The sequence below is a fragment of the Canis aureus genome, chromosome 24 (genome assembly GCF_053574225.1).
Source record: "Canis aureus isolate CA01 chromosome 24, VMU_Caureus_v.1.0, whole genome shotgun sequence".
Lineage (NCBI taxonomy): Eukaryota > Metazoa > Chordata > Mammalia > Carnivora > Canidae > Canis > Canis aureus.
In genome coordinates, this window is record NC_135634.1 from 41,703,574 (window position 1) to 41,731,220 (window position 27,647).

General features: G+C 39.6%; 1 protein-coding gene across 3 annotated transcripts in view; it reads right to left on the reverse strand.

Annotated features, from left to right (window-relative positions):
• Positions 1-22,330: 22,330 nt before the first annotated feature.
• The window catches only part of SPHKAP (SPHK1 interactor, AKAP domain containing), a 168,611-nt gene continuing 163,294 nt past the window's right edge, over positions 22,331-27,647 (reverse strand). For all 3 annotated transcript variants that reach the window (XM_077869098.1, XM_077869099.1, XM_077869100.1), the window contains one exon: positions 22,331-24,198. In XM_077869098.1, coding sequence (XP_077725224.1) covers positions 24,055-24,198 — 144 coding nt within the window. In that variant the 3' untranslated portion in view covers positions 22,331-24,054. The remainder of the gene's footprint in view (positions 24,199-27,647) is intronic.

Below are 27,647 nucleotides of genomic sequence, written 5' to 3' on the forward strand. Positions count from 1 at the left end.
GCCCAGAGAAGGGCTAGAGGAGTAAGGATCGGGCCAGGATTGAGATTGGGCTTTGTGTGAACTCTTAACCCCAACCTTCTCACTTTGGAGGAACCCTGAGCAACAATTCTGGCTAGATGGAACTGCACAAGATCCAGGCAGCCCAGAATATCTCCAAGACAATCGCTACATTGCAGAACCATATCTATCTCACTGATGACAACCTTGTCCTGAACCTACAGGATGAAAGTTTTACTCGGGGCAGTGACAACCTCATTAAGGGTAAGAAATGAGCCTGGTGACCAGGAACTCCACTCCAGAAAAGAAGTGGATCTGTTTCTCCTCTGATTTTTGAGGTGCCAGCTTGGGGTGTAGCATACCCCCCATCACACCCCCAGTATCATGCGATGGTCCCTTCTACATCCGTCCTCCCAAACCTTCATGGGTGAACAGAGCCAGACCAAAATTCTGGGGGAATGATTTTGCTCCTCCCTGTGTTGGCCAGAGGTGTTGGGACAGTGTGATTTCTGAGTGAGTGATTTCCTACAGTGTTGGTTCTTCTCTCCAGGTTGGGTGCAAGAACCACCATCCTCGGAATTCTTAATAAATTTTTATTACTTATACTAAAAAATAAAAAGTCTATTTGCAATGAACCTGGCTAGGTTCTGTGGAGAATCAGTAATGTAGTCCCAGGATTACTTCCCTGGTCTGATATGTACCACTGGGCAGCACTGTCACCACACATTCCAGATCTGAAGATCGGAAGCTTGCTTATAAAAGAGGATGGGCTTCCCTATGGTCAGGGCCTCTCAAGAATCTTACCAGTGACCCGCAAGCTTCTGCATTTCCCAGGGCTTCCATGTGAGATGTAGCTACCTCATCAGAGAGGTTTACTAATAGGCTTCTAGAGGGTGAACAACCCGTGAACCTCTCTCCAGGACAGATGAGAATGAGAACATTTCTATAACAGAGTGGCATAGCGGCAGACACATCTTTATCCAGATGTTAAATTTTCATTGGAAATAGTTGATTTATATTTAGATCTCATAAAATTTCCTGTTGAAAAGTTTAGACTCACATATCTAAATTGTCCCAACCACATTTAAAAGTTGCTCAATAACTAAATTGAATACCAAGTAATCATTTTCCTTTCTAAAGTTTCACCCACATTGATAGACGTGGCTTATCTTTATTGGAAGAATTGATTTGGCTTTGAGGCAAAAGCATCTGTTTCAAAATTACATTTGTCCAAGTTAAATAAATTCATTAATCCTGCTAACAACTCTGTATTGTTAGCATCAAATTAATAAGTAAAATCAAAACTTCACTTTCTCAAGTCACACTGCCCACATTCCAAATACTCAATAGCCATAAATGACTACCAGCTACCACATTGGAAAGTGTCGGTATTGAAGCTATCATCTCTGAATAATGCAATCAGATGGACTTACAACAGTTATTCTGTAGCCAAATCAAGGCAGTGGCCAAAGCCAAGGTGGTTAACAGCATTTACTTTTCCTTTGTCTGACTTGGAAATCTTGCATTTTATGGGTAGACTGACTAGTTTGTCTTGAGCCATGGAGCTGCCTCCATGGTAGTCTGGGGGCTTGCACCTATCACCCAATGTCTTTTGTGTGAGGGAAACTTAAATATTTGTTTAACGATTGTCAAGTTCATCCACTGCTTATTTGAATCTTCACTTATTTCACCTTGAGAGAATTTTTTTTAACATCTACTCAAAGAAAAGGAAGATTGAAGTACTCATTAACTCTTTCAATTTGCTGCATGAACTTGATACTCTTTTTACATAAATTTGGTGTTGACATTTCTAAAATGGTACCACCTAAAAGCAAATTAAGACAAGACCAATGAAGCATTCTAGGCAATATTTGAAATTGGGCCTCCTGACTTTGTTTTTTGGCCTAGTTCATGTTTTATTTTTTTATTTAATTCATTTGGAAGTTATGTCAAAGAGGAGCTTATTGTGAATTCAAAGAAATTTTCAGCTTGAGGCACCTTTTTTTTTTTTTTTTTAGATATCTGGTTTGACAAATGCATGGTTTTGATTTTTAAATATGATGTTAATACTTAACTCTATCAAAATACACAATGACAAATGTGTTGCCACGTGGAAACTGCCCTAAGTTACTTTAGCAATCTCTTTTGATAAATCTTCAGCCACTTGTGTATATTATTAAAAGATGAAACAATAGTAAAGATGTAATTTTAACTGGGCTAAAGTCTTTAGCTCTAAAATAAGGAAGACAGATGAATAACAGGAGTTTTAGATACAGCTTGGTCTGACCAATGAGCCATCACAGAGCTCTAGAAGATTGTTCTTTTGTGCTTGGGTCTTCTGATGAAAGTCTCCAGTTTGAAGCAATCAATCCATGGACTATTGTTTATGCTTCTGCCATAATTCTGCAGGGGCCATTTTGTATCAAGAGCTAGCATTTCCTCATAGGGAATATCCAAATCATATACACTCACCCACCCACCCACCCACCCACACAGACACACACTTCATGTAATTATAAAATTGCGCATGATAAAAGAAATATATCATTAACCACAATAAAAGAGAAAAAAAGAGGCACAAAGAACGTCTAGCCTTTGTGTATTGTAGTTTTTTATAAACAAGAGTGCTTCTCTGGGGACCTTGTGCTTAGCTTTGGTGTTCCCAGGATGCCCGAGTACAGTGATGCTTAGGTGTTTACTTAACAGTAAAAGTGGCGTCCAAATGAAATCTATCAGGCAGCCAAGTTCATCATCAAAGGTTAAACTTCTTACAGGGCCCTTAGAGGATATTTTATGCGGGATTGTGAAAGTTAACACTTCCATACTCCTTTTGCTTGAGCCTAACAATCTTCAGATTTTCTCTTGGTGTTCATATTGAGATCTGAACCGAGAGGCATATATAAACCAATCACAAATTCTATTTATTGCCAGAAGAAGGATGCTCAAATGGCAACTCTAACATATTTTTCCTTTTTGCAGGAATAATTGATTAGAGTAGAAACATCTACAGGGCAGGTTTCTTCATAAGGGCCACCTCTTCTTTTCCATGAAAGAAAATATATTTGCAGGGGTGCCTGATGGCTCAGCGGATTGTCTGACTCTCGATTTCTGCTCAGGTCATGCTCTCAGGCTCGAGAGATGGAGCTCCTTGTGAGGCTCTGAGCTCACCAGGAGTCTGCTTGAGATGTTCTCCCTCTGCCCCTCCCCCTGCTCATGTTCAGTCTCACTCTTTCTCTCTCAAATAAATAAATAAATCTTAAAAAAAAGTTTAAAAAATATATTTGCAGACCAGGAATGACAAGGGGTTTGAGGGGCTGGAAGATCCCCCACCTTTGCCAAAAGACCTATTAACTAAACACAAATGGTCTATAATGTCAGTGTGTTTTTGCCTTAAGATTTTTTTTTCCTACTAAATTGCACTTTCTATATGGAAATGCTGGAGCAGTCAATGTTTGCATGCTCGATTGATTATCTGTTATAAAATATGTATTTTCCTAAGCCCAGCTGAGTATGTTATAAAATATATTTTTTCATTAACAATTTCCAGTATAAAAAAGTATTCTTTGAGTTCAGAGTTTTGCTGAGAACATTTTGCTGAGAAAGTGTACTTTTCAGTATTTAAAGTAGATTCTTTGTGACTTTAAACTTACCATATTGGTGCTGAATAATTATTTCCAAGAATGCTGGACAAGCATCAGCATGTGGTACCGCTGAGATAAGTAAATGCACTATTGTTCTAGGAAGATCAGCTTTGTGAATTATGTTTCCACAAGTAATTATTAATAAATATGTCTGAACTGGTCAGAGTGAGAATAGAGGGGAAAATTATATTTATATTTTGGCATTTATGTCTTCTCTAAATAATAAAACTTTTTGATCAATTGTGTTTGCCACATTTGTATTAAAAGAATCCAAGAATGGCCTACTTTGAGGATATAGAAGAATGATTTTTTCCCTTGGTTATTAAATACGAATAAAATTTATTAGCTAATTATCCAAAGTCTGTTTCCTTTAACTTTGGAATGGTGTGACAAAATAAATCATGGCTCCCAGCCCGGTGCATCAGTTTTCTGAAAAAGAAGTGGAGAGAAGAGGACTTACATTTCCATGGCTTTGAATTCTTTTTTAAAAGATTTTATTTATTTATTCATGAGAGACAGAGAGAGAGGCAGAGACATAGGCAGAGGGAGAAGAAGGTTCCCGGGGCGGGGCGGGGGGGAACCTGGTGCAGGACTTGATTCCAGGACCTGGGGATCACAACCTGAGCCAAAGGCAGATGCTCAACCATGGAGCCACCCAGGTGCCCCATGGCTTTGGATTCTTATGCATTAATGATGTTGATTGTTTTAGAGCATCTGTTGTCCAAATATTCCAGCTCTTATTTCATCAAAAGCCTAAGTGGATAAAGCTGTGCTTGGGATTTAGATGTATTTTTTTAAGTTGTTGCTGAGGGAAAGGAAAAGTAAGGATATTTATATTTATCATTAAAGACCTAATATATGACAGTAATTTGTAATAGTTATCACTTTTAAGCTTCACAAACTTTCTGGCATTTAAGAAGCTAAGTAACTAACCCAAAGTGACCCCACCAGTGATGATAGAGTGTGAATTTGAGCCCTAAAAGGTCTTCTTAAAAATCTTGCACTTTTCAATGCACTATATACCTCCATTAATTAAGAATTACCCCTTATTTGGATATTTAATGTGTATTGGTCTCTAGATGCTAAAATGTGTGTATGTGTGTGTGTGTACCCTGGAAGCGTTTCTTGCCAGTTGAGTTTACTTGAGGTATTTTGCTCTGGACTGCCTTGAACATGTCCTTGAACTTGAGGGGGATTACCCACTCTACAAATCTGCCTATTTAGCACCAGTTACTGAGGATTGGTCTCAGGTTGGTTTTCGGAGCTTCAAAGCTGCAAGTCCTGATAATGATAAATAGTCTTCTACTTATACTCCTATGTCTTACATAGTTTCCTAAGAAAACCATTCCTTCAGCTTTCATCTGCAGACCCATCACACACAGGGCTTAGATACTTGATCACCGGATGTGGTGTAGGAGGCAGACATCATACTATTCTCTGTCATCATTCCCAGTTTAACTCATAAACCTCTCCCTCCCTGCAAATCATCTCTGCTGAAATCAGAGTACCACTGGATCAGGTACTCTTGGATGTGCCTCAGTCTCTCTAGTAGCTCGATGTCTAACATACTATCAAGGGAAGGTTCAAGGAAGGTTTGGAGTAGTATATTGGTTAGAAATTACACTTGCAATGTATCTATTGTGAATTTTCATCTTCCCAACTCCCACTCAATATTCCTATCCAACTTTATACATGTTACTCCACGTTTAGCATATCCTTCACCTGAGACCCTGTAAAAATGCAGAATTCTGGTCCTTACCCTAGACCTATTGAATAAGAATCTGTCTTCCTGTTGACAGTCCCACCATGGAACAAGATACCAGCTGATGTGTATATATCAAAGTTTGAGAAGCTCTGATATCCATTAGTCTACCATTTCCTGAATTTATACTTTAGGTAATAGTAAGCTATGCAGTTTGAATCAAACCTCCAATGATGAAACAACTAAAAAAACTGGGCAAAATACAAAATGAGCTTAGGATGGTGTAGATTGAAATATATCTTAGGCATCTGCTTGCAGAAGCAAAAGAAAAATCCTCCCCAGAAGAAACTTTCATTATCATAGGCCTAAAATTATTTATCCAAATACCTTTCAAATAGAATATTTGTCATGTTATTGAAGATACCAGATGCGCAAGAACCAAGACAACATGAGTGAAATCCAGCAGAACAATAGACAACAACTATAGATCCTATGTGACATTAGATTTTGGAATCATCAGACACAAATCAAAAAACAACTATACCTATTATGTATAAGGCAATGTTTGTTTTTTAAATAGAACTTGGAGGGGCAGCCTGGGTGGTTCAGCGGTTTAGCACTGCCTTTAGCCCGGGATCAAGTCCCACGTCGGGCTCCCTGCATGGAGCCTGCTTCTCCCTCTGCCTGTGTCTCTGTCTCTCTCTTTATATCTCTATCTCTGTCTCTATCTCTCTGTTTCTCATGAATAAATCAATAAAATCTTAAAAAAAAGAACTTGGAAATATCTGTAGGGAACAGGAAAAAATAAAAAGTGACATAAGAGGTTTTAAAAACCCCAGAACTCCTACAACAAAAACAGGAGGTAAAATTTAAACACAATGAATGGGTTTAACAGAAGACTTAGCTGAAGAGAGCATTTTTAAACTGGAAGATATGTCAGAAGAAATGATCTTGCATGAAGAGACACCAGAAGAGACACCAGAAACAGAAGACATAGTATAAAGGTCTAACATGTTTAATGAGATAGGAAGATAGGGAAAGAAAGGAGAGATTGAATGGTACAGAAAGAGTAATGCCTGAGAGTTTTCCAGAGCTCCTTGAGACAATAATCATGGATTTATGAAGTTTATTTTATTTTCTTAATTTTTTAAAATTTTTATTTATTTATTCATGAGGGACATGGAAAGAGAGGCAGAGACATAGGCAGAGCTCCCCCATAGGGAGCCTGGTGTGGGACTCAATCCCAGGACCCCAGCATCACGACCTGAGCCAAATGCAGATGCTCAACCACTGAGCCACCAGGTGCCCCTCAAGGAGTTTATTAAATCCTAAATATAATAAAAACAATGGTATACTTAGACATACACTAGTTAAAACACACCAAAGAAAAACCTTAAGTTCATCCTTGAAGGAATAAAGGTAAATTTTCCTGTGACTATGCCATATAACAAAACCACTCAGTGGCACATAGCAGTTTTATTATGTTGAAAGAATTCTATGGGTTAGGAATTTAGATAATACAGGGATGGCTTGTCTCTGCTTCATGATGTGTGGTGCCTGGGTTGGATGACTTGAAGCCCAGACTCCCTGGGACTGTCAGCAGGAATGTCTACACTTGTTCTCTCCAGTAAGGTAATTTCAGGCTAGTCTGATTTTCTTTTTATATGGCAGCTGGATTCCCACATAGTGAGTAGTCAAGAGCAGAAACAGAATAGCATTTAATTATGTAGTCTTAGAAATCACAAAACATCACTTCTACCAAACGTTGTATGAAAATGTCAGAACCCACTCAGATACAAGTGCAGGGAACATAGACACTGCTCAGTTGGAGGAGTGTCAAATAACTTGTGGCCACTTTAAAAAAAGTTACCTAAAACTATAAAAAGCTGGATATAAGCTGAGGACAAGTCTTCTTAGAGGCATGAATTTTTACAATAACTTAATCAAGTTTGTTTGATATTATTTTTATGATGTATTGTTGGGCATCTATTGTAATAGACTTACAGGCTCCTGGTTCCTAGAGGAGAGATGCCAGGCTTAAGTACATTTAATTCCAAAGAGATACCAAGAGAAATCTTTAAAAAAGATATTTAATTAATTTCTTGTATACTGAACTACATTATTAATCAAACTGCTTAAAATGATAGAATTATCTTTCGAATATTTAGAAAGGATTAAGTTTTGGTTTTAAGAAACCTCAATTAAATTATTGAAGAAACCACACATAATACCACAAATACTTAGTGAACAAATTAGAAAAATGAAAAAATAAAAATAGATGTAGAAACAAGCTTATTTATCCTGACAGATCTATTTCATTAGACCACAAAAGTCAGTAAACCCTTGCTTCACTCTCTAGGCTTAGTCATATGTCCAACCCTAAATCAACCACTGTGGCCAAGGAAGTAGAAAGTGATGACTGGATTGTCTTAGGTTGTGTGCAAACCTCTGGAGTCTGGGAAGGCATTAGTTTACCGTTAATCAAGCAGATACAAAGATGATTACCTTAAGATACAAGGATGGAATTTGGGAGTCATTGGGGTGGGACAAATAGATACTGGAAGAGCCACTATTAAGTGTCCATGATAGGTGAACATATATTTCAGGAAGAGAAAACAGCTTATACAAAGTTCTTCAAGGTCATGGATCATTTGTGGGGTCATAACAAGAAACTTATGGATGGAGTAAATAACATCTAGTCTGTGTCCACTAAACCACAAGGACCAGACTATAATTATGTCTCACTGAGAGGTGATTACACAATTGTTTCACTATCAGCACTCATTTCAAAATATAGAGACCTATAGTCTTATGGAGCTGAGACAATCGGACTAGGAAAATATAGAGAATCAGGGAATCTGAATGCAGTAGTATTACATAAAATTTTCCTTTAAAAAATCTTATGTTCTCCAAGATCCTAGCAATGTTTCTTCAAGCTGCGTTGACTACCCTCAATTATAGGCTCTATTCATGGGTCCACGAACTTGACACTTGAGAACTTCCCCTGAGACTCACTTGTCAAATATGCTTTGACTAGATGAAAACTAGATTTATAAATACTCTAGCCTGTTCTAACTCTACCTCTGCAGACTTGTATGTCATTTTTCAAGCAGGCATCAATTGGAGTGACCTTTCCAAAATATAGTCAAGGATTCAGGAATCACATTAACACTATACCTTGGATAGGGTCTTGCTGTTTATAAAACATGTTTGCAAATGTTGTCCAACCAAATACTTATAATAACTTGGAACAGAAGGTAAAAGCTCATTTTACAGATGAACAAACTGAAGCTCAGAAAGGTTAATAATTTCCTCAGAAGATAACAGATGTTCAGTGGCAAATGAACCACAAGACTAGATTCCCTTATCTCAAATTCTGCATTCCTTTGTCTCCTTATCATTAGTAAAACAGACAATACCAGTAGTCTCTCACTTATTAAACTATGACTTAAATCACAGAATCTACATTGTATATGAAGCTACTCCATACATCTGGAATGATAGTAATAGCTTGTCTAGATTCAAAATACTAGACTAATATAAAACACAAGTAACTTACTTTCAAAGTAAATGTGCATAAAATATCACATTGCTTGAATAGACTCTACATCTTCTTTCAAGGACTTCTACATTTTGGCTCCAACCACTTTTTTAAAAAAGATTTTATTCATTTATTCATGAAAGACAGGGAGAGAAAGAGAGAGAGAGAGAGAGAGAGTGAGAGAGGCAGAGACACAGGCAGAGGGAGAAGCAGGCTCCATGCAGGGAGCCCAACGTGGGACTTGATCCCGGGTCTCCAGGATCAGGCCCTGGGCTGAAGGTGGCACTAAACTGCTGAGCCATCCAAGCTGCCCTCCAACCACTTTTGAATGGTAAATCTTCCCATTTTCCATGCTCTGTGTCCTATATTGCCTTGGCTTTGAGATCCATCCCATTGCCTACACTCTTAATTATTTTTGCAACACCTCTTCAACTTATGCTTTTTCAAATTTGATCTGGGCTTCAAGGCACAGATTATGTGAAACCTCAAAGTCCTTATTCTCCAGTAGACCTCTCAAACTTTCTCACTGTAACTTTAATCCTGACCAGTACTATCTCTCTGTCTCAGAATGTGTGTGTGATCATAGAAAGACAGAAGGGGGCATTGAGGTTCTCTGGAGTTGCCTTAGTTATGGCTGATATAATAGAATACAATGACTAGGGACTTAAACAACAAACACTTGTTTCCTACAGCTCTGGAGGCTGGGAAGCCTGCTATCAGGGCACCAGCAGATTTGATGTCTGTTGAGGTCATGCTTCCTGGTTTGCAGATGGCCATCTACTTGTTATATACTCATGTGTTGGAGAATAGAAAGAAAGAAGGAGAGAGAATCTTTATCATGTCTCTTCTTATAATGGCACTAATCCCATTCATGAAGGATCCACCCTCATGACTTAATTAGCTCCCAAAGATCCTCCCTCCAAATACCATCACAGTAGGGAATTTAGGCTACAACATAGGAATTTTGAGATGACCCACGTAATCAGTACATAATTCTGCAACTAGCCCTCCCAAATCTATGTCTCTCTCACATCAAAAATACATTCATTCCATGCCAACAGCCACCAAGTTCTTTTTTTTTTTTTTAAAAAAAAGATTTTATTTATTTATTAATGAGAGACACTCAGAGACAGGCAGAGACATAGGCAGAGGGAGAGGCAGGCTCCCTGCGAAGAAGCCCATGGGGACTCAATCCCAGATCCCAGGATCATGCCTTGAGCCAAAAGCAGATGCTCAACCGCTGAGCCACCCAGGCGTCCCAGCCACCAAATTCTTAATGCATTTCAGCATCAACTCTAAAGTCTGAAGTCCAAAATCTCAACTAAATATAAATATAAATCAGAGGTGGGTGAAACTTGAGGAAAGATTCATTTTGATTCAAAGTCCTCTCCATCTGTGAACCTGCAAAACCAGAGGAATTATGTACTTCCAAAATACAATGGTAGCACAGGCATAAAATAGACATTCTCGTTCCAAAAAGAAGAGGTAAAAAAAGGAGGAAAAGGTGATGGGTTCCAGGCAAATCCAAAACTGAACAAGATAAATTTCAAGACACTAAGGCTCAAGAATAGTCTTCTTTGGGCTGATGCTCAGCCTTCTGGATCCACTGGCTCATGTAACCTGGCCAGCACACTTGGCCTTGCCCTGAGAAAGGCCTTGTGCTTGATTAATTGCTCTGCTGTCACTCTCTTGAAATTCTGAAAACTTTTTTGAACAAGAGGTGCTGCATTTGGACTGAGGCATCAGTCCAACAAATCATGTGGCTGGTGCTGCTTTCTCAGTTTCGAACTCCAACAGGTTGATATAGAAGGAAAGGAAAAGGAAAGAAACACACACATCCCACTTATTTGGTCAGTTTTGAAACTCTTTCTCAGGTGTCATTGTTTATTTGGCCAAAACTGACCTCTAGAAATGGGAAAACATAGCCTCAGATCTATATTTCTTAAGCTATTTCAGCCATCATCCTAGCTGCATGACTAATGTGTCATCAACTTCTGCCTTTTTCCTTCTCCTCCTTGGATGGAGGGTATTTTTCCTTCTCTTCTTGAAATCAAAGGAGGGAACACCAAGATCATCCCTTAAGGAAGGGATTCTGGTTTGTTTACTTTTTTGATTGGCTGCCTGTTTAGGCAGAAGACTTGATTATTTTACTTTAGGCACATCTGAGCAGAGAAGAAAATTCCAGAGAGAAGGCACTGGCTGAGATGAAGGGGAAAGGGACCGGTTCGTGCAGATAAGGTTCTCACTGTTTGATATGATGAGTTTGCCTTGGTTTACTGTAAGTGTTGTGTTAGGCAACTACGCTTGAGCTATTTTGCCTGGGGTCTGTTCAAGAGCATTGTCTATTGGGTGCTGGGAACCAGAAGTAAGAGATTTGGATGGGGGAAGGGAAGAGAAAGAGGGAGGGTAGGGAACATCGGTGGCGGGGTGGGTCATGGGGCTGCAGGAAGAAGAGGCAGAGCTGGAGTTGTGTCTCCCTCTTCAGCAAATTGAATGATCACACGAGGCCCTCCAAAATGTTCACACATGTATTCCATGGGGAGAGCAGATATTTGGGCTCCTGCCTCAAAGGCGGCATTGTCAACGGGATGGTATTGGGTGGTATTAATGAGAGAAGCAATAGTGGTCAATAGAGAATTGCAGTTCCGCTTCTAGATAAAGAAACACTTGCCCTGCTTCCCTTCTTGCTCTCCAGTGCCCAACACTGAGAGAGAGAACCAGGAAAGGCAGAAAAAAGACAAAAATAGCAGACACTGTCCTTCTTCCCTTCAAGTTCCTCGGGCCACAGCCTGGCTGGTGCTCAGCAAAAGGGAACAAGAGCTTTACATCACACGTAAGAACCAGACTGTAAATTGAATTAGACTGGCTGCAGATTTTAGTCATGAAAGCAATCAGAAACTATGGGGTCTGCCCTAGATGCATAATCAGGTGGCAAAAAGAAATTTGACCAAACACAGTTGGCCTAATAGTTAAATTTAAAAATGTATCATGTTTTTGTTTGCCTCATGCAATTCAGATTTATTAAACCATTTACTTTTGCAAGCCGACTGCTCAAAGCAGCCTGGGACATGCTTTCCTGGTTAATTTTTGTTGGGGATTGGAGAGAGACAGCCCGCTGTATAATGCCTTCCCTTCAGTTTGGGCAAATTCAGGTCCATGTCCACCCCTGAGCTGATCATTGTTCCAATAACAGAAGACTGGTCTCTGTCCGATGGGCTTTGTCTAGCCTGCATTCATCCCTGAGATGGAATAGGTTTTGCATCACATGGGTTGGGGGGAGGAAGGTGAGGTACGTGAAATCAGGTAAGGAGGAGAGGGACACAGGATGTTGTGATGAGGCCACAGACTCTACTGCATGAGGGCCACCCTAGGCGATAAGCATCTGCTTCTACCCTTAGTAATGACCCACATGGCCCTGGGTAGAGTTGGCCGATTTCCTTTGGGCTGCTCCATGCCAAGGAAGGATTTCCTCCATTAGCCATAGTCGGTGGGAGTCAGTCATGCCGAGACAGGGACAAGACTTCCAACATGTGACTTGAAGACCTATGTGCTATGGTCACTTCATCATCCCTACCCTTTCCCCATTGTTCTACCTTCCAGACCCATCATGAGTCAATGTTGGCAATTTGTTACTTTGGAAATACCCTCCTTTTAATTTTTTCTTTTTTTTTTCTTGCTGCCTCCTGGAGTCAAGCTGTAAAAACAGAATTTAAAATTCACCTCCCAGTGTGTCTGAGATGTTTATTCTTCCCATTCTGAATATTTGGCTGGCATGTGCTTCCTCCGTCTTCTATTGAACGACTCTGTCCTATAGCAGGTTGTTTAAATTTCATTTCAAATAGAGAAATGGTGCAGAATTTATTATTGGTTAAGAGTGTTTAATACTATAACATTTTGAAGGGTTAATTATAATGCAACATTTGAAAAATGCTTCTAGAAGCATTTTTCATGAGAGAAGCCAAACACATTTTTTTTTCTTGGTGAAGAAAATGTTATTGTGATTTTAAAGTTTTGGAAAATATAACCAGTGTTCATCCAGATTGAGGGGAGCTTTACATTTTGCATTTACATGAAGAATTTATCTGGTGTCAGCTATTATGAATGATCTCGAAGTATCCTGCGTGGAGATATTCTCAAATAGTTCTCTCAGCCTTATAAATAGTCAACTCCACTTCTGAGCCTTATTTGCCACCAAAAGAACACAGGGATTTTGTTTATTGTTCTCTCTCTATTTTGGGAGACTGATGGTTGGTAACTGGGAAAATATATGATTGAACTGATAAGAAATGATTTGTGGTTTGTAATTCTGCTCCTTTTTCCCTCTGTGTTGTCTGTCCTTTGGCCTCTCTCACTTTCCATGCCTCCAATTTATGCCAATTTAAAATAAATCCTGCTCTGGCTGTTTCTACCTCTGTGACATTAAGTGATCTATTTATTCTTGCCATGTTCCAGATTCTTCAATAATGAAATCATAACAATAATACCTACCTCCTATGGTTGTTGTGGAGCTTAAATAGATTAATACGTGTAGAACACTTAACATAGTTTCTGGCATATAGAGAGCAAGAGGTCAATAAATGTCAGTGATGATGGTTGTTATTTTTCTTATTCTTGATATCTTAATTAGGCCCTCTTGCCATTTTGAATCTCAATTTCCTTGCCTACAAAATTGGGCCCATAATTTTTTCTACTTGAATGAGTTATATGGACCTGAACAAGGATCACAGAAGGAGAAATCATTAGTAAAATGTTGGCTAATTAACACCAGGGAGCTTCTTGACAAGGCTGTCTTCCATTTTTCAGGATCATTAGAAGTTGGCCGTGCTTGGACTTGTGTCAGACACTCATTAGCAGATGTCACTGTCTTTCAGCTCAAAGGTTTGACAAAACCTCCATGTTGAGTTGGGAGAATTCATTTTCTTCCAGGAACGAATTCAGTTATTTTTGTATGTTATTTGTTCATCAATCAGAGGAGTTCTGATGACAACAGTATTGCCCTTGACATTCTAAAAGACAGGACTCCATGCCCTCGGCAAGAGTGTGCTCATGTGTCACCAACCTGTGTGTTCATGCAGGGCAAGAAAATGCCACATGCAGTGACATCAGGAGTTGATGATAGTCTAGAAAATGTCCCGAGGGAATATTTTGGGATTTTAGTTGCGGGTGGAAAAATACATAGCCCGAGAGACATACAAGTGAAAGGAAATACTGCCAAAGAACAGGGATACATTGACTCCCTGCAGACTGCTCTTTGGAATAGTTAACTCTTCAACTCCTGCTCCCATGGTTGCCCACTGGAGGCATGTGTCAATGTTGCCATGGTAACAAGCCAGTTCAAGCTCTCAGTTGTGGACTTATAGACAGCAGCTGACATTGCAGATGCCTTCTTGCTTCAAACCCCAAATCACACGTTTATATTGACTAACAAGTGGTCAGGTCCATTGCAAGTAACAATTTTTGACTTCTTTAAAAACTTTCAAATTTATCTAGAGAAGACCTGGGAACCACTAGGGTTAGATATGATCCAAATGAATACTGCCCAGCCCTCTTTCACCTCACCTTGCTTTTTTTTTTTTTTTTTGAGTTTTTTTTTAATTTATTTTTTATTGGTGTTCAATTTACTAACATACAGAATAACCCCCAGTGCCCGTCACCCATTCACTCCCACCCCCCGCCCTCCTCCCCTTCTACCACCCCTAGTTCGTTTCCCAGAGTTAGCAGTCTTTACGTTCTGTCTCCCTTTCTGGTATTTCCCACACATTTCTTCCCCCTTCCCTTATATTCCCTTTCACTATTATTTATATTCCCCAAATGAATGAGAACATATAATGTTTGTCCTTCTCCAATTGACTTACTTCACTCAGCATAATACCCTCCAGTTCCATCCACATTGAAGCAAATGGTGGGTATTTGTCATTTCTAATAGCTGAGTAATATTCCATTGTATACATAAACCACATCTTCTTTATCCATTCATCTTTCGTTGGACACCGAGGCTCCTTCCACAGTTTGGCTATCGTGGCCATTGCTGCTAGAAACATCGGGGTGCAGGTGTCCCGGCGTTTCATTGCATTTGTATCTTTGGGGTAAATCCCCAACAGTGCAATTGCTGGGTCGTAGGGCAGGTCTATTTTTAACTGTTTGAGGAACCTCCACACAGTTTTCCAGAGTGGCTGCACCAGTTCACATTCCCACCAACAGTGTAAGAGGGTTCCCTTTTCTCCACATCCTCTCCAACATTTGTTGTTTCCTGCCTTGTTAATTTTCCCCATTCTCACTGGTGTGAGGTGGTATCTCATTGTGGTTTTGATTTCTCACCTTGCTTTTTAATTATGTTTTTTCTTTCCCCAGCACTGTTCTCTACTGCTCTGTGGTCAATTACACTTATTTCCTATATTGTACTTTTGTTATGGCTCAGCATCTGTATCCCTCACTAGAATGGAAATTCTAAAATGCCAAGCACACTCTCTGTTTTCTTGTCGCATTTTCTTGGGTCATCTTAAACAGTGCTTGTCATGCTTGTGCCACATAAATGTTCAGGGAATGAAAAGGCTAAATACGAATGCCTATCAGAACACCAGGCATCCTACTGAATTCCTTTTCTTGGCTTTTTTTTTCTACACATTAGTTACTGGACTGTCAAGAAATGCTTAGCCAGACAGTAACACATCATTAAGGGCATAAGAACCTACAGCTTCCTGTTTCTTCAGAGGTATCTCTGGCAACTTTGTTATAATTGGTGTGTTTTTGAGTGGATTTTTTTATGGTAAAAAGAAATGATATGAAATTTACTTTCTTAACTATTGTTATTGATAGTTTCAACTATCTCTGCTCCCTAGTTGTATTAAGTAATAGTTGACAACAGCAAAAGGTGTAGAGCATAATGATTCAACTTACATATATTATGAAATAATTATCACATAAATTTAGTTATCATCCATCATTTAAAATACACACAAAAAGGGGAGGGAGTGTTTTTCCTTGTAATGCAAGCTCTGGGGATCTACTTTCTCAGCAAACTTCCTGGATACCGTAAGTGGTGTTAGCTATAGTCATCATGCTGGACATTCCATCTCTACTACTTATTTATCTTATAACTGGAGTTTTGTACCTTTTGGTCCTCTTCCTCCAATTGTCCCCTCCTTTCAGCCTCTACCTCTGGTAACCACAAATCTGATTTTTTTCTATTAGCTTATTGTTTTAAATATTTACTTATTTTAGAGAGAGAATAGGGAGAGGGGCAGAGAGGGAGAACCAGATTCCTCTCTCAGCAGAGAGCCCAACATGGAACTCGATCCCAGGACCCTGGGATCATGACTTGAGCTGAAGGTAGACTCTTCACTGACTGAGCCACCCAGGCACCTTGGAAATTATTTCATATGTCATATTATCTGCATACTTTTATCTGTTACATTAAAAAGGTAAACAAAGCAAAATGCTTCAGAGAAAAACTTAGTCATGTGCTGGAGGACACATATAGCTAGGGCTGGAAATGATTGCTTTTTTCTATATATCCTTGCACTTAAATTTTAAAAGAAGATCTTGATATTGAATGAATGAAGAAAGAGATACTGATCTAATTGAGTAAGGCATTATTAGCCATTTCTAAAGGCTTTTGTAAAAGGTCGACATATGGCCGACTACCTTTATCACTAAAAATGATGCTAGACTTGAAATAATTGGCTTAGTGCTTGAAAGAGTAGGCCAGAGAATCTTCAATCATGGCACATGTGTCCATGAAGGAGAATCCAGTACACTTAAAACTAGAGGGTGTCCTGGTTTTACCTACCTTCATTCTATTTCAACAAATGGCGATCCATCCTGCTTTCCTCCATAAGAAGCAAAACTCTCCTACCTTATCTGTGCTGCATGCTGTTGTTTGTGATGTGACAAAAGAGGGATGTGCTTTATGTCTATGAAGATTTGGGCCAGAAAAATATAAAAACAAAACAAAACAAAACAAGAAATAACCAGTACTGGCAAGGATGTGGAGAAAATGAAACCCTTGTGCACTGTTGGTGGGAATGTAAATTGGTGCAGTCCCTACAGAAAACAGTATGGAGAATACTCAAAAAATTACCAATAGAAATACCACATGATCCAGTAATTTCTCTATTGGGCATTTACACAAAGAAAATGAAATCATACTTTGAAAAGATATATGCACCTCTGTGTTTATTACAGTAACATAATTTATAATAATAGCCAGGATATGGAAGCAATCTAAGTGTCCATTGATAAATGAATGGGTAAAGAGACTGTGGTATATTTATATATATACCAAACTCTTGCATTATATATATGCAAACTCTTGCATATATACATATATATATGGAATATATATGTATGGAATATTACTCACCCATTAAAAAGAATGGGATCTCATCACTTGTGGGAGCAAGGATGAACTAAGAAGGAACAACGCTAAGTGAAAGAAGACAGACTAGAAAGACAAATACCATACTAAAAAAAAAAAAAAACAAAGCAAAACAAACAAACAGAAACAGACACATAAACACAGAAAACAAACAAGTGGTTGCCAGAGGGAGGAATGGGTGGAAAGGGGAAGGGAATCAAGAGGTACAAACCTCTGGTTATAAACTAACTAAGTTCATGGGGATGAGATCTACAGCATACGGAATGGTCAATAATATTGTGGTAACACTGTGCAGTGACAGATGGTGGCTACACTCCTCGTGGGGAGCGTTGGGTAATGTATAGAGTTGTTGAATCACCATGTGGGGCATCTGAGCCTGCTATAACCTCGTATGTCAACTATAGTTGGACATAATAATAATAATAATAATAAATAATACAAATATTTAAATAGTTTTTATAATAAATAATACAAATTTTTAAAAAAGACTTGGGTCAAGTGTTCAGCCCAGAGACCACACAATCTGCCAGGAAACAGTCTGTGGTGCTTCGTGCCTCGTGGTAGGAGCTGGAGTCCCTGCCCCATTCTGCGCTGGAAAGAGGTACAGCAGCTATTGAAGCAGTAAATGGGACAAAGTTCAACCAAGTAGTGAGAATCTTCCAGAGCCAAATAAATATTCGTTGATAAGAATTTACTGGAAGGCCATCGCCGAAGGACAGAAAGGAAGGAAATAAGGAGATGTGAAAACTGAAAAGCAGCATGTGAAACTGGATATGGGGCTTTAACAAGGGGCATTTTAAAAAATATTTTATTTATTTATTCATAAGGGACAGAGACAAAGGCAGAGGGAGAGGCAGGCTCCCTGCAGGGAGTTCAAGGTGGGACTCGATCCCAGGACCCTGGGATCATGATCTGAGCCAAAGACAGACACTCAACCTCTGAGCCACCCAGGCACCCAATGAGGGGCATTTTTAAGGGAATTATTACAGGAAATGGAAAATGTAGATGGTCAAAGATTCTCTCAACAATACCGGTGGATTGCTTTCTGTTGGCTTTTCTCAAGTACAATTTTTGCTGATGGAAGGGCAGCTCAGATGTTTTCTCCCCTGTCCACTGCATTCAAACATGTCTATAGTCATTTGGCCTCCAAGTCCTGCTGATAATGTCCTGAATATCACTGAAATTCATCCCCAAAGCATGAAAACATTCTCAGTTCTGTGATCGAATGTTCCTAGGCAATGATAATAAAAGGCAAATTTTTATAGAAAGTTTCACTTGCTTGAATCCTAAAGTAATTTCACACACACACACCCTCAAGAAGCATAATATACCAGGTAGCAGTCTCTGATAAGCTAAGAAGAACATTACAGTAGAATTGTGTGTTTCTGGAATGAGTGGTGGAACACGGTTAATTAGAAACCAAAGTTACCCACGGCCTCTTAGCTTTCCCAGGGGACAAGGCTTTGTGTGGGGGACTAGGGCGGGAGCCATGGAGGAGTCACAGGTGGCGCCACCCTCCAGGAGCTTACAGTCATCGATGCACAGAGATTCAGGGATTGCACTTACCTTGCTAGAAGGAGGCATAGGAAAGGGTGCCAGCCCAGGAGAGGGCGTCAAGGAGGTCTGGCTTGCTCAAACCCTGCAGATCCTGAAAAGAGGCCCGTGTTTGGGGTGTGCCTTTGGCCAGTTCCTAAGAGCTAAGCTCTGAGCCTTGGACTCCTGGGTACTCCCTTATGTACCTCAGACAGGACCGAACCCTCCAAATTCTCATTCTTTCCTCATAAATGATTAGCCGAGTTGCTCGTACCCACTGCGATCAACTGGAGCAAGACGTTCACCAAATTCCATTAAGCTGGGCTCCCTGCATGGAGTCTCCTCCTCCCTCTGCCTGTGTCTCTGCTTCTCTCTCTGTGTGTCTCTCATGAATAAATAAATAAAATCTTTAAAAAGGATTCCATTAGGCTTCTGTCCTTTCTCTAGACCCCAGAACATTACCCATCCGCAGCCTGATCCAGTCTATAGCCCTCTTTAAGAAGCCCCTCCTGAGGGGGCACCTGGGTGGCACAGTAGGTTAAGCAGCTGGCTCTGGGTTTCAGCTCAAGTCGTTGACTCATGGTCATCATCTCAGGGTCGTGATTTCAGGGTCTTCAAATCGATCCCCGGGTCAGGCTCTGCACTTAGTGCAGAGTCGGCTTAAGACTCTCACTCCTCTGCATGTGGATGTCCAATTTTCCCAGCACCATTTATTGAAGAGACTGTCTTTCTTCCAGTGGATAGTCTTTCCTCCTTTATCAAATATTAGGTGGCCATAAAGTTGAGGGTCCACTTCTGGGTTCTCTATTCTGTTCCACTGATCTATGTGTCTGTTTTTGTGCCAGTACCACACTGTCTTGATGACCACAGCTTTGTAGTACAACCTGAAATCTGGCATTGTGATGCCCCCAGCTATGGTTTTCTTTTTTAAAATTCCCCTGGCTATTCAGGGTCTTTTCTGATTCCACACAAATCTTAAAATAATTTGTTCTAACTCTCTGAAGAAAGTCCATGGTATTTTGATAGGGATTGCATTAAACGTGTATATTGCCCTGGGTAACATTGATATTTTCACAATATTAATTCTGCCAATCCTTGAGCATGGAATATTTTTCCATCTCTTTGTGTCTTCCTCAATTTCTTTCAGAAGTGTTCTATAATTTTTAGGGTATAGATCCTTTACCACTTTGGTTAGGTTTATTCCTAGGTATCTTATGCTTTTGGGTGCAATTGTAAATGGGATTGACTCCTTAATTTCTCTTTCTTCAGTCTCATTGTTAGTGTATAGAAATGCCACTGACTTCTGGGCATTGATTTTGTATCCTGCCATGCTACCAAATTGCTGTAGGAGTTCTAGCAATCTTGGGGTGGAGGCTTTTGGGTTTTCTATGTAGAGTATCATGTCATTGGCAAAGAGGGAGAGTTTGATTTCTTCTTTGCCAATTTGAATGCCTTTTATGTCTTTCTGTTGTCTGATTGGCTGAGGCTAATCATGAAATGGGCAAAAGACATGAACAGAAATCTCACAGAGGAAGACATAGACATGGCCAACATGCACATGAGAAAATGCTCTGCATCACTTGCCATCAGGGAAATACAAATCAAAACCACAATGAGATACCACCTCACACCAGTGAGAATGGGGAAAATTAACAAGGCAGGAAACCACAAATGTTGGAGAGGATGTGGAGAAAGGGGAACCCTCTTACACTGTTGGTGGGAATGTGAACTGATGCAGCCACTCTGGAAAACTGTGGGGAGGCTCCTCAAAGAGTTAAAAATAGAACTGCCCTACGACCCAGCAATTGCACTGTTGGGGATTTACCCCAAAGATACAGATGCAATGAAACGCCGGGACACCCGCGCCCCGATGTTTCTAGCAGCAATGGCCACGATAGCCAAACTGTGGAAGGAGCCTCGGTGTCCATCGAAAGATGAATGGACAAAGAAGATGTGGTCTATGTATACAATGGAATATTCCTCAGCCATTAGAAAAGACAAATACCCACCATTTGCTTCAACATGGATGGAACTGGAGGGTATTATGCTGAGTGAAGTAAGTCAATCGGAGAAGGACAGACATTATATGGTCTCATTCATTTGGGGAATATAAATAGTGAAAGGGAATAGAAGGGAAGGGAGAAGAAATGTGTGGGAAATATCAGAAAGGGAGACAGAACATAAAGACTCCTAAGTCTGGGAAATGAACTAGGGGTGGTGGAAGGGGAGGAGGGTGGGGGGTGGGGGTGACTGGGTGATGGGCACTGAGGGGGGCACTTGACGGGATGAGCACTGGGTGTTATGTATGTTGGCAAATTGAACACCAATAAAAAATAAATTTATTATTTTTAAAAAAGGACTCCTTCTGTCCCTCCCTCCCTCCCTCTCAATCTCTCTCTTTCTCTCTCTCTCTAAAATAAATAGATCTTAAAAGAAAAAAAGAAGCCCCTCCTGAGAACAGGTTGAGCTCAGGATACAAGGGGCTTTCCCACCACGCCACCTTCACCAACGTGGCTGGTCCATCCCACTGGTCCACCCACACCTGGCTCTTTCATGTTTACTCTCACTGTAAAAGAAAACCCCTTTTCCCTTTGCCCTGAGATGCTGACAGGTCTCCCACTGGGAGCACTCTCACTGTTACCATGACCCCTGTGACCCATTGCAACAGCCCCTTTCTCCTTGTTATTATAAGCCTTTCAAATAAAGTCTCTCCTTGCCAATGTCCAGAGTTTATTTTTATTTGATATTACCCTCTGGCTGACTGGACGATCCTTTGCATAAGCATATTTATGCCTTCTTATTAGAAGGCTCTTTTATTATCATATAAAGTGCTCAGAAGTCTCAGTGCCTTATTTACACAAATTCTAATAATTTATTTCCTGAATTCAAAGAGCACTGATCCATTTACCTCTAAGCCTGATAACTTTACGTCTAGTTTACTCGAGTCTAGGTCAGTTTATCCCCAAGCCTTGTTTTCCTCATGCTTCTTTCTCCCATCCCCCAGACGTGCTGTAGAGGCCACAGCCCATGGGCCTTGGAAAGTGGGACGGGAATCCCAGATTCCTACTGGGATTCCCTAGAATAGAGTCTGCAGGCTCCTCTTCCTTAACCAGAACACCTGGTCGAGCCTCTGCCTCTGCCCCTTCAGTGCATTATTTATGCCAGCAGCCCCTAACTGATGTCTCACCCAGGGGATGTTTGGCAATAGGTTGGGAGACATTTTTGATTGTCATAACAGGAGGAAGTGGTTACTGTCATCTAGTGGATAAGAGCCACGGGTGCTGCTGAACCCATGAAGGCATAGCGCAACCTCTTACAACAAAGAATTATTTACCCCAAATGTCAATAGTGCCAAGGTTGAGAAATGCTAATTTACATGAATATCACTGATGCTAACTAGTCAAAGAATATCAGCTTATTTGAAAGTCAAAAGTGTCACAGTAAAACTTGTCCAAAGGATAATCTACCTTCATCCAATCACAGTGGCTCTTGTTTTCTATGAGGCACTTACAACTTTTGGAGAAAAAAAGGATCAACAATTCGGCAACAAAAATTTATTGATTAGTTTGCAACAGTAGGTACAACACGTATAACTTTATCACAGGGTTACAATTCAGTATTTGTGCTTTGTAGGATAGGTAAACATTCAATAGAGCACAACAAGAGTCTACACACAATATTCTGGGATTGTTTAAAAAATAAATATATCCTTTTCCATTTAGTAGCACAAAGAACTTTCAGTTTGAGATAATGGATACATTTCAAAATTTGACATTTTGTTAATGTGACAAATTAAACATAGATCCTAAATTTGGACTATTAATATAAGAAATGTCTAATGAGTACTGGGAAGGATTCCTTGGTGTGTGGTGAAGAGGGAGGTATGGCTTACAAAGAAGCTTCCTTGACATTTCAAGATGTGGATGACACATAAGGCCAACATTGATGGCATGGGGCCTTGTTCACATTTAATATTACTTTGCAATTTTTAAAAATAGAGTAAAAGCAGGGTATTTCAGGAAATCTTAAATAAACTCCTTCTTTGGTCAAGAAAATAAAAGCCAGCGCACCTCACTTAGTTAAAGGGAGAGCAGTTAGATACTTTTATTTTTTTTCAGAAGAGTAAATCTCTGTTATTAAAATACTTAATGTAATAAGGTTTTATTCTTCCCAAATTAAATGCCAGTATCTTTGAATCAGGAAGAGTGGATGATCCTAGTGGGTTATGTCAAATCCTGCATCCATCATTATAAATGTCACCCAGGGAGCAGGTTTGTCATCGCAGTGCCAACCCATTTATAATAAAAGCACTGAGCTCAAGTGTCAAGGTATAACTTAAGACAACAATCCCCTCATGTGTTATGAACCTCTAAGATAACTCAATATATTATTTAAGATAATAATCTTTTCATAATTTACAATAAAAATAAAATGAAAGTTTATATTTTATATAATTTAATACACAAGCAGATTTTATCTCAAAAGACTTTTTTTTTTTGTAAGAAAGTTTTTTCTCATGGTCAGAAGTCTGTGAGCATGTTACCCAAGTAATACAGAGATGGAAACAAGACAATCTTCAGTCTTTTACACTATCAACTGAAAAACAACAGTTTTCTTGCTGGCTGGGAACAAAGATACTGTTGGGGAGCTGCGGAGTATTTATCAGTGAGTTACAGTGAATAAATGAAATCACCTCAGTAGAGAACAACAATAATACTCTTGTACTTCTGTTAATATCCACTGATATTGGTCTGATAGTGAAAATCCTTTGTATCAAAATTCTGGAAACTTCTCGTCCATATCTTAAGTATTGACCTGGGCTGACAGCCCCTTCATCAGCTCAAAAGAGTAAAATAATGGTTACGTCATAGTTTACAAAATTATTTTGACTAGTGACTTTGCTTCTAGTTGCACATAATTGGAGACATTACATAACATTTTGTATTATTAAAAATATTTAAGAGCAGCTTTCCTGAATTTTGGGCCTAGTTGTAAGCTTTTAGTTTAGGGCCCATTAAAATTTCTCTTTTTCCAGCCATTCTAATACAAGCTCTTTTGAACTCACTCATAGGTTGTATGGATTTGTACAGACCTATTTTTGCTTTTCCTCAGATTTTTTCCATGTGCAGTAGACTTGAAACGGCAGATTTTTTATAGCTCTGCTAATGTGATGGGATGTTTGAGAAAGTTGAGAGTATTTAGAGCAAACCACTGTAATCTAAGCTGGAATAAAGGAAAGGAATACTTTAAGGACATAGCTGCCTTATCCCAGTTCCAAGAGCCAGTCAAAGAGACTTGGGGTCCCCTCCTTCTGCTCCTCATGCATTTTGCAGTACTGAACAACCGCATGGAAGATATCTCCCACTTTCCAGGACTTCTGCTGAACCAGTCGCACAACATCTAGAAACTAAAATAAAGCACAGAGTTAGGACTCACACATCACAGATGAGCCTTCAAGTCATCTCATTCAATCATTCTTCCAAAGCCAACAGCTCTCTAGGCTATATTTTTAATCTCTAGTGAGAGGGGACTATTTTCCGCAACAGTCTATTTTTCTTTTAGACAAGTTCATTAGAGAGTTCTTTCAATGAACTAGAATTTTCTTCTTCAGAGCAGTTGTCATCCATTGATTGCTGGAGACTAGATGGAATTCTTCTTTCAAGAGTCTGTCTTTTAGATATTTCAAGAGTTTCCTTAGATATCTTCTCTGGATTGGACTCTCTCTGACAGGACTGTACAGCATAGCTCCTAGAACCTTCTACCTGTCTCCAAATAGTCTCTCATTGGATGTATACATTTATGCTAAATAAATCCAGTGCTAAACTTTTGGGTATGGTCACTTACTAGCTCCTCACTCCATCTTGAAAAATCCCCTCCCCCCATCACATCTCAAGAGACATTGGCTTTCCATTGCAAAAGGAAAAGGAAAGATTGAAGAAACACCCTAGATTTGTCACCCCATTATTGGTAGAAGCTTCAATTGGCCACAACTTAGAGACAATATTTTTGGCGTCAGGTGAATTGTGACCTGAAGTGTTGGAAGGTGGGAAATCATTGTAGATCATTCCCTTCATGCCACTGTGGGATGAAGCCCAGGGTGAAGGCCTCTCAACATCCTCAGGAAGATACTTCTTTTAAAAAATGGACAATTATTAAGAGCCAAAACCTGTAGGAAATACACTTGCGCAGGTAATCTCATCCAATTCTGTCAACAACTCAGTGAAGCAGGCATTTACAGATGAAAACTGAGGTCTCGAGAGATGAACACATGATCATGATATTTAGGATGATGTAAAAAAAAAAAAAAGAGAGAGACAGATAGGAGGCCAATGGCAACTAAGACCATAATCCCCCAGGGAAGGACAACATCTAAGTCGTATCTTACTACCTTTTCCTGTACTTGATAGGTGTCCAATAAATGTTTGCTGAGTGAAAGAAGAACAAATGACCAAATGGGAGTCAAATACATTCAAAATGACCAAGAAGGTGAGCTGAAATATGGAATGGCATCCAGAATCATTAGTGGGGGGGGGGCCTCATCTAAGTATTCATTTTAAAGTTATATGTAATGTATTTACACATATATAATTTTAAAATAAACATGCATATCTTGAGGTTGTTTAATCAATACTTTTCCGTTGAGAGGATGCTCCACCAAAATGGCTACAGGCTGTGGCTCTAGGCAAAGGCTGAAAAGAGCCTAGATTGGGGCAATGGGAGTGTGCCAGAAGCAGAGTAAAAGCTCATTGTGGGCCATCTGTCTCATTGCCCTGTGACTGACAATGGCATGTGTGTTGCGGGATAGGATAGCCAGGACCTCTATTTACTGTTCACTAGAGCAGCAGTGGAAGGTTAGCTTCATTCAGTTCCCTTGGTCTCCGTGATAACATTTCAGACACTACTTGCCATTTGGGACTCCTTGCAACTTCTGTCTATTTTCCTGTCTGTCAGATTCCTGAAATTTTAGAGCTTAATCTTTTAGGTTAAGACTGCTTAAAATGCAAATACCCTCAGATAGGGGAACATTCCTAGCAGCTATTAGTAATGAATGGAGATGCATAAAAATAACTTTGTGAGCTGTCACTTATATCTTGGTGTGTATGAATGAATCCAAGGTGTACTTTCTGTTGGATGAACAGTAAAAACATGAAGCATCAGAGAAAAAGAGAGAAAGGCTAGGGTGTCTTTGCATGATTTGACAAATCAGACTTTTCCAGCTCTTACTGGAAGTCTAGAAAGTAGGTGTTACTAGGGAAGAAAGCTTGAACTTCAAGTTTCTGAGGTCTCATTGTGAGAGGCTCATAGGTTGGTGACTTCTCTTCAAGATTTCCCTCAAGTGTCACCAATGGCTTTCAGCCAGACACCTTAAGGGTGTCTCTTCTCCCTCAACATGTCTTATAAAGATGCAGTAAAATACTGATCATATATAAAGATCACCATAAAATACACAGAAATATAAAATTACCCTCAGATCCTTTTTTTCTTTCTATAAAGTCTGGCTCACTGGGCTACCATTTTGTTCTCAACTTTTATCCCTGAGTCATTTTTCTAATTGACCATCAAAGCTCTGGGCCAGATGTCAATATTTGCTAAGCCCTTCCTAGAAGGCTCTCAGCCTCAGACCTTTTTGGAAGCTCAATTACAAAGCTTCTTTCCAACTATTTAAGACTTGCTGAAGGTGGGTCTCCCACTGTGTTGACAACCACAGGATGATGTTGACTGACCCAACGTGGGTCACCAGTAGCTAGCCACTCTGCCAGTAGTTTGTGGAATAGTCACAGGCTGGAATCTGTCTCATGATTTCTAAATCCAGTCTGATATCCCAATAAAGCAGCTTTTAAAAATGATCTGGCCCCACTAAATATAGCCTATTCTGTGGCTGTGATGACTTAATCTCAGACATGAAGACCTTGAAACATCTGTAGGTCTGATGAGCAAGAAGGTCTTACACTTTCTTTTCTTCCTTGACTGAAAGAAATTTCTAAATAAAAATGCAGCTAAGATTGTGAAGAAGCCAGGAAAGGACATTCCCAGCTTGTTGCTTTATAGCCTTGAAAACCACATTCAATTTAGCAGCTGGCCTTAGATCTTTCATTGTGTCTGTCCATGTTTTTGCTCTCGTAATTTTATAATCAGCTTTAGTATGGCAGGGACCTGAGTTTTTCATTCCAATGCACTGAAAAACAAAACCCAAATATTTTCACTTCCTGCCTTTTCACAATCAATAACAATTAAGCTCCCTTCCTATAGATCACAGTTGGCATTTCCTTGAGCAAATATTTTGTCTTAGGCAACTAGAAGGATTTACATGCTGTGATGGTATATCATTGACAGACTCATTTGAAGAAGAATGTTACCTGGTAGAGGACTTTTATATTCTCAGGCACATTTACTAAATTAGATCAGTTGTTCACAAAATCCAATGGTAGGATCTCTGGGAGTTGTTGCAAGCTGTGATATTTTTTTAAAAAAACACTCAATTTGGATTTCTGAAAGTAACTACCTTCTTTTGCTCCAAGGCGACATTCCATTTTACTAAGCACAAGTGAGTTGGTTTTTACATTGTCCCTGCAATTCTAGCCTGTAGAGCCGTGATTATCAGCATTGCCTGTACCCTGGAACCACCAGAGACCTTTAGAAAACTCCAATGCCTGAACTTCATACCAAGAGGAGATTCTGATTTAATTGGCCAGAGCATCTGGGTCTATAAATCTCCCCAGGTGATTCTAGCACACACTGAGTTTGAGAACCTTGACTAAAGGGTTTGATTCAAGACAATTTCTTATGTTTATAAACGGACACGTTAGTATCTGTTTTGCACTTAATGTTGGTGTTCTCCACCAAATTCAGATATTG